Consider the following 8,013-nt stretch of genomic DNA (forward strand, 5'->3'; position numbering starts at 1 on the left):
CTATATCTAACCATCATCTGACAAACTAAAGATGACAAAATCGGTATCCCAGGGCAAGTTGAACACATGCTGATATGTACACATAAATCCACATGCACATTAGCAGTGATATTCTAGTGTTTAAAGTTTATTGTGTTAGATGTCCATATAAAAGAATTTTAGGTATTGAAGCTAAGCAACAAAACATTCAAATGTATAACATATATTAAAAAGTTCAATAATTTCTGTCCAGATCCAAGGGCTTCCGTCCCATGAGATTCTAATATCAGAAAATCAAAATACTTACGTTATTGGTAAAGGTTTGAAGATTTATTTTTTGTTTTTCTCATTAGGAGGGTGTTAGTTTGCATGTAAGTAAAAGATGTAAGTGAGAAAGTCATTTTCGTTTGACAATTTACATGTTTGTTTGCATGCAAGTGGTTATGAAAGTGAGATACAAGAAAGTTGCCACATAGGATTTAATGCAAATTTGACTTCCCCTAAAAAAGTCATGAAGTCACATGAAAGTAACAAAATGGTAGCTAATTTTAAGTAATGGTTTTAATTATATTTACTAATTATTCTTATTTTGCGACATCATCTTCACATTGCACTTTCAATAATAATTTAATTTTTCCAACAAAAACTGTATTTCATTTATGTGCTAACATGGATGTAAAAGTTATTCGCAAAAAAAAGTATTACATATTTTAAACTCACTTTCGAATTGCCAAACACCCCCTAAGGTTGATAGGAAGTAGTGGAAGTGAGAAGTAGATCAAATCTGTTATTTCTAATAGGCTTCATTGTGTTCATATAAGTGTTAGGATTGTGTCTTTGATTCTTTGTATAACTTCATGAAAATTAGATAGGGCTAGAGATCTATCATGATTAGAAAATTGGCTCTCATCATGATTAGGAGTTTGTATCATATTCTAATTAGAAAGTTTGGCTAGAGGTATGGTTTTAGTTTCCCTATATATATTCTTCTATTATTGGAGGGAAAAACCAATGAGATGAGAACGCCAATATTCTTATAATTTAGGGTTAGCAAGGGACGTAACCTGATTCAAGAATATTATACAAGAGGATAGGATTTCGCAGTCTTTGTCCATTCAAAAGATTGTAAGGAGTGAGTTTTGGAGAGAATATGAGAGTTGATTATGTATGTTAGGTTGAGAGATTGAGAGACGAGAGTTGAGTCGTTCTTCTAGTAGTTTACCCTGATACATAGTGGATTTGAATTGATTTTGAGGCGATTTTTGGCGTCCTTGTACAAGATCACAAATTAGAGCCAAAAAACCCCATTCTCAAGCGTGATAACTAGAGAGAGAACGAGATTGGGAGAGAGCGTTGTTTGATGGGCTGAATAAAAATGCAAGGTAATTTGGTAAAATAGCATGTGGGTAGAGTAAACCCAACTATAGTTTGTTGTTATTAACATAAAAACTAACAGAGGGAGTTATATCAACAACTTAATACAATTTGAGGGACTAATGTCAAAATATAAAGATTTGAGGAACTAATATTTAATTAGGTCAGATTTAAGGGACTAATATTGAAAACCCCCTTGATTTAAATGGCCTCCTTGAAGAAAACATTTTTGTGCATCTCTCTATTTGGTAAAACTAGTATAGTGCACGTGCTTTGCACGAAATTATACATGTTTTGTTTTTATCTTTTTCAAATTCGTTTTGTTGGCTACAAGATAATGAAATGACTTGAATAGCAATATAAATTCTAAACAATTACAATTTATTTAAACGAATAAATTGTATGATAAAACTGTGGATAAAGAACTGTATGATTAATTATTATAGTTTGGATAATTGCTATAACTTATTCATAATTTATTAAAATATTTATAATATATTAAATAATTTATTCTCTTTTAAATATCATAATATTACATATAGCATAATTATAATACATTAGTTCATTTTAATTTCATAATTAGATTATTATATTGTTAGCAAATAATTTACTAAATTGTATAATAATTAAATTACAATGTCTGGCACGTGAAGTTCATGTGCTACTTCTAAAATAGGTAATTCATGATATTAGAATGTTTTGGAAGGAATCTCGAGGGGACTAACGCTTGTATTTCTTTTCATTTCTTGAACTATCAGTAACTTAGTGGACAACCTATGACTGTATCATTTGAATCATGGTTTTTTTCTTTCTTTTTTTTTCAAATTTTCGAGGATCTGCGGATATTAACAAAAATTACTGTGGAGATTCATGACACCGTCAAAGTGATAAAAAATTGGATCAAAATAATGATAATATCAATTAAAATTCATGAACCATCCCATGAGAAACAAATCTAAGATTAGAAAATCAAACAACAGATCTGAGAGAGGAACCTGTTGAGGGTCGAGGATCAAATCTCGTGCGCCGATGCAGGGAGGATCAAACCGCGGGGGAATTAGAAAATTAGGGTTTTCTTTTCTTGGGGAAATTTTTAGGAGAGAGAGAGGAGGAGAATTCGAGACGTGAGAGTAGAATACTTGTTTGAGTGAGGGAGTAATATGAAAGATTTAAGCTGTAGTCAAACCTAAAAGGGGTTTGCCTGCAAAAAAGATTTGAATCGCAAATAAACCCCTCAGTTTTAACAATTATCATTTCTTTTGTGGTGCAGCAAATTCACAATTTTAGTTTAAACTGCAAATAGCTCCCCACATTTTCCCATCAAACGAAAAGGCAAATATTATAATAACCGTACTTAATGCACTTAAGCAAAATAATAATAAGGGTTTTTCCTAGAAACCACCTTAAACAATAGGGTAATTATCAAAATCACCCTATATTCTCAAGTTATATGTAAACCATCTTCAAAGTAGGTTTTTGTCGCAATCAACCGCCTCCCAGTTAAATTTTCATTAAAAGATGAGAAATAAGCTTAAATAATTTAAGTGCTACACACGTGAGTTGTATCTTAACAAGGCCTAAACACTAAAAAAACGAGGCACATACATAACGAAAGATGATTGTCATATAATTACGCCAAAAAAACCCAAGTAATAATGACAACAACACCGAGATAGAGGAAAACTGAATTCAGATTAACTTTTGGGTTCATAACGTGCCAATACATTTTACGAGAACAACAGAAGAATATATACATGATACATACAAGTTTTTTTATACCACGCTCGCAATATGTAAGTTTTCCTCTAAATTGAACAACTTTCCTTTCATGCCCTATTACTAATTCATCATATCTTTTGCATCGTCTTTTTCATCGCCATGCATTTTTGTTCACGAAGATTTTTGGATCTCACGCACCAGAACAATCGAGTGAGTCCGAGCAAGGACTCCTTCAAATCTCATGTTGACGGATGCCTCCAAGAGATATTCTCGATGGATGCCGAGAGGTCTGATTCCTCTGGACCGACGCTCTGCATTTCTCGTCGGCCACCATGGCTGTGGCGAGATCGGATTTTAGGTATGGGTGCTAAGGGACATATCTGAAAGGCTAAGATCAGTTTGTTTGGAGTGATGGAGGGGGAAAGTGAAATAGAATGGTAATTGCGACCATCTGGATTTGATAGGATATAACATTGTTTAATGGCGTGGTATAACGTACTTGACTATTCATCTTCTTTTATAGAGTGGAGTGAGGATATTCTTGGCATCTTGGATATGGATGGAAATAATAAATACGAAGGTTCGAGAGAACGGTCTTGATGACCGTGTTTCCTTTGAATCCGAAGGTTCAAGAGAAAGTGTCACATGGTAAGTTATAAATGAAAGGTTCGAGAGAAATCCTCATATTGTAAGTTATAACTGGCAATGTTTGAGAGGATACTCATGGTCACGGAGTTTTCTTTAAATGTCAATGTTCGAGAGAATAGTCTCAGCGACCATCTGTTCTTAAATGCGAAAGTTCGAGAGAAAGTGTCTCGTAGTATACTATAAATGGAAGGTTCAAGAGAAATTCTCAAGTTGTGAGTTATAACTGTGAATTATGAAGAGAATACTCATAGTCGCAATGTTCTCTTAAGGAGCTGTTTGTTTCAAGTATTTTGGTGGAAAACATTGGAAAACAACCGGATAACACTCCCTAAGAAAAGGTTGTGCATTACAGAAATCTTTTATTGTGTTTGTCTCATTTTGTTAGAAACCACCCCGGGTTTTGTGGTGGAAACGGGTGAAAACAGACAATAGCCTGCAAATTATTTTTTTTTACCAGGAGGAAATGTTTCCAATATTTTAGAAATGAAACAAACAGCCCCTAGACGCGAAGGTTGAAAATATTGAACTTTACCCATCAAAATTGAGGGGGTGTTTTTTTGATATTTTGATAGTTAATGGGGTTTCTTTCCGCTAATCATCCAAAGTTAGGGGGCTTTTATTATATTCACCAAGGAGATTCGTAGTGAAATCTGAAATCAAACTTTTAGCGGGTTAATAAATGATTGAATCCGAAAAAAGCACGTAAATGATAGGGCCGCAAAAGACCACACAATTAAAAGAACAGCATCAAGATCAGTCTATCCTCGAGATCCTTTACAAACTACTAAAATTTGAACGCAGCTAAAATTTAACTCATATCAGATTAATTTAACTCCCGATTAATTTCTTCGCGATAAATCTCACACTTGTAACTCATATCAGATTTGAACGCAGCTAAAATTTAACGTAAACAAACTCTATAAATCAAGCTCGAACCTAACTATGATGAATGCAAGCTGAATTTTACACTCGCCCTCATTCATTTATTTAATTGAACGTACATACATTTTCAAAGATTGGAAAGATAAAAAAAAAACATTTCTCAAAAAGCCATCGCAAATCTCCCAAATGACAGCTATTTCAACAAAATTGATCAAAAAAAGAAAGGAAAAAAAAAACCTTAATTCGGCAACATTCAAATTCAAGTTCTTGGCCCTTCGCAAAATACAATGAAATGTCAAAAGGTAGAGCTTTCTGTTTGATTTAACAGCTCTTGATGCCCAAAAAAAGTGGGGGGAAATACTAAGCTGAAAATTAAATTATGACAAATATTACACAACTTCTACGGTTCAGTAAGAAGGAATAGAAGCAAACCTATAACCTGGTGCACCTCTCCAGGAGTAATATGCAAGCCTCGTCTCATAAAACCCTGTGACATTTATCAGCAACAAAGGATATTATTGATACCAAACATGACCTCGTCTTGCATAAAACTAAGAAATTATGTATAGCATGAGATTTCAAACCAAAAGCATTATGACATATCATAAAGAGGTAACCGATATTGCCCGCAACATCAAAGGCAGGTTTTATCTGTCTGAATACAAGTTTTGTGTCTGAAAACGGCAATGTTGGTAACAATAAACTTACAAAAACCGTTATTAGAAAAATTAACAGGAGATCGAGTGGCTTCTGCATATATCACCGAGAAAAAGAAACATCTAATCCTTTTCTTTAAATATCAATCCTTAACAACAGGACCACAGCCTTTTTCCCAAATTTGATCAATCATGATGATTATTTAATCTAATATTACCAATAACTTTAATTGCTATAGGACCAATTTACCTAAACCACTTGGAAAGACGAATAAATGAGGTAATGTAAAATTATACACACAGACATAGCAATGCTTTAACAAAGGACATCATGTAACCCGGAGTTTCATTACTAATACGTCAAGCAAATCAAATGGATGATAGGGCAACGATGTATCGCGATCAAGAGTAATTAAATATACAAGAAAACATGGTTTTGCAAGTTAAAAACTAATATCTTAACTTCAATATTCTTATGTTACCACTTCCAGAATTATGAGTTTTCCCATAAATAGAACGTATAACCAAGGTACCGATGTCGAAGATAAATAAATTTCAACCAACTTTTGTAATAAAATCAACAAATTATAAATGGAAATTTCCTTACAGTTGAATGCCAACCAACTACTTTTTGAGCATATACAGGTGTAAGTTAATGCGTAAGCTACATTAACTATCAGCCGAGCTCTTCAGGGTTAAAATTTAAAATTTAAAATTAAAAAAAAAAGAAATGAGGTTATCAAACAGAAAAAAAAACGAGCAATCCTAAACATTGTATAGCTGTTTCTACATTCTTTTAATTAGTTCAGATGACTCCTGAATATTTAGTCGAAAAGGGTAATTGCAGACTTATCCCACTGATGCATTACAATATCTTATTCAGCAGTTTATATCTTCTTGAAGGGTTAATCGCGGATATACCCCGTCTACCATTGCCTAATTGTTGATAGACCCGCTGTAGTTCCATTGAACCCCCCAAGTAAACTTTTTGACTCTTTACATTCAGAAAGAGAAATTTGTTTGACAAATAGACCTCCTGATAGGGTAAAAGAGCCAAGAAAAAATTCACTAAGGGGGTATACACGAAATTGAGTGTCAGTACAGGGGGTCTATCCGCAACAATAGAACTACTGGACGCCTGTCCGCAATTGCGCAATAGAACAGGAGGTCTATCCGCAATAAACCCTTTCTTAAACCTTGACCAGAAAAACTTGTGCACTGTAATCAACTTAACTCTAAAAGTAGACCAAAAGAAAGTGATGCTCGCTTACCAGGAAGGAAGGCAAGTATGCCAAGCACAAGAAGGCCATACGCTTGTGATCTCTCACCACCCAAGTGGCCTGTGAAGACGAAGAATGACAGAAACAGCAGAAATGATCCCAAGAACAGAAGAAAAAGTGCGAGACCAATTGACTTCCATGGAACCCTGTCAAGGGCCCTCGGATTGTAGGTGAACCGGGGGTCATGTTGGTGTATATCATCGTCTCTCTCTGATGAAGATAGAGGAGCGTAGCGGATATTCCGTCGTGATGCCATAGCAATCAGCCACCTAAGTAAGACTCTTCAATTGAGTAAAATGATATACTTGCCTCCAAAGATAGTTTTGAAGAAAAGAAGGGGTCTTCCTATAGGATCAAGGGTTTTGTCATAATACACCTCCAAATCTTTGTTAATTCTACATTTGACCCTCAAATATTCATATTTCTAAATTAGACACCTCAATCTTCATGTTTTCCCAAAATAGGGGTCTCGGTTAAAACGGCTTAATAAATTTGAGGGTTTAATCAAGACAACTGAATAGAATTGGGGTCTAATGTAGAAATATGAAGATTTGGTGGTTGCGTATACAATTAACAAGCATCATGGGGTCTAACATAACAAAAAAAAACCTAAAATTAATTGAAGGGATAGTACTTGCAGAGAAAAACTGCAACAGAGACGATCATCTGAAGTTACGGAACAGAAAGATATCATGATCTAATAAGCACCCAACGCTCTCTCCGGATAAAATTAGATATAACCTTAATTCTGAGCTCAAGCCTGGTAATTACAGTAAAATTGGGATGGTTTTCTTTCTTCATTCACTCCAATTTTTTTTATATTTCCCGGATCAGGCAACAGGTTTGCGGGTGGTTTTACTCTTGAATAATACTAGAAGCTAGGAATAAGAAACAAATAGAATCAATAATACGCTACTTGATTGGAATAAAAGCCCGTGTTGTAATAATAAGTACGGGATCTGAAGGCGGCGGCGGCGACGACGAGATCAGATCTGAAGATCGTAGTATATAATAAATGGAAGGTTCAAATGAAATTCTCAAGTTGTGAGTTATAACTGTGAATTATGAAGAGAATACTCATAGTCGCCAATGTTCTCTTAAGGAGCTGTTTGGTTTCAAGTATTTTTGGTGGAAAACATTGGAAAACAACCGGATAACACTCCCTAAGATAAAGGTTGTGCATTACAGCAAATCTTTTATGTGTTGTCTCATTTTGTTAGAAACCACCCGCGGTTTTGTGGTGGAAACGGGTGAAAACAGACAATAGCCTGCAAATTATTTTTTTTTACCAGGAGGAAATGTTTCCAATATTTAGAAATGAAACCAAACAGCCCCTAGACGCGAAGGTTGAAAATATTGCAACTTTTACCCATCAAAATTGAGGGGTGTTTTTTGATATTTTGATAGTTAATGGGTTTCTTTCGCTAATCATCCAAGTTAGGGGGCTTTTATTATATTCACACAAGGAGATTCGT

General features: G+C 34.5%; 1 protein-coding gene across 2 annotated transcripts; it reads right to left on the reverse strand.

Annotated features, from left to right (window-relative positions):
• Positions 4,827-7,540, reverse strand: LOC109840694 (transmembrane protein 230). Of its 2 annotated transcripts, none has more exons than XM_020409426.1 (3): positions 7,493-7,540; positions 6,530-6,807; positions 4,827-5,089 (listed from the first exon to the last, which is right to left on the reverse strand). In XM_020409426.1, exons 2-3 carry the CDS (start codon positions 6,792-6,794, stop codon positions 5,010-5,012), a joined length of 345 nt encoding a protein of 114 aa, XP_020265015.1. In that variant the 5' UTR covers positions 6,795-6,807; positions 7,493-7,540; the 3' UTR covers positions 4,827-5,009. The 2 variants fall into 2 exon arrangements, with proteins under 2 accessions (XP_020265015.1, XP_020265016.1); XM_020409427.1 differs by having other exon boundaries at positions 7,455-7,530.

This window comes from Asparagus officinalis, chromosome 5 (assembly GCF_001876935.1).
Source record: "Asparagus officinalis chromosome 5, Aspof.V1, whole genome shotgun sequence".
In the NCBI taxonomy this organism is placed as follows: domain Eukaryota; kingdom Viridiplantae; phylum Streptophyta; class Magnoliopsida; order Asparagales; family Asparagaceae; genus Asparagus; species Asparagus officinalis.

Coding starts and splice junctions, on each gene's coding strand:
- LOC109840694 (XM_020409426.1), bottom strand. CDS start 6,794: ATGGCATCACGACGGAATATCCGCTACGCTCCTCTATCTTCATCAGAG. Junction 5,090..6,529: donor CATACTTGCCTTCCTTCCTG/GTAAGCGAGCAT, acceptor TAAATGTCACAG/GGTTTTATGAGACGAGGCTT.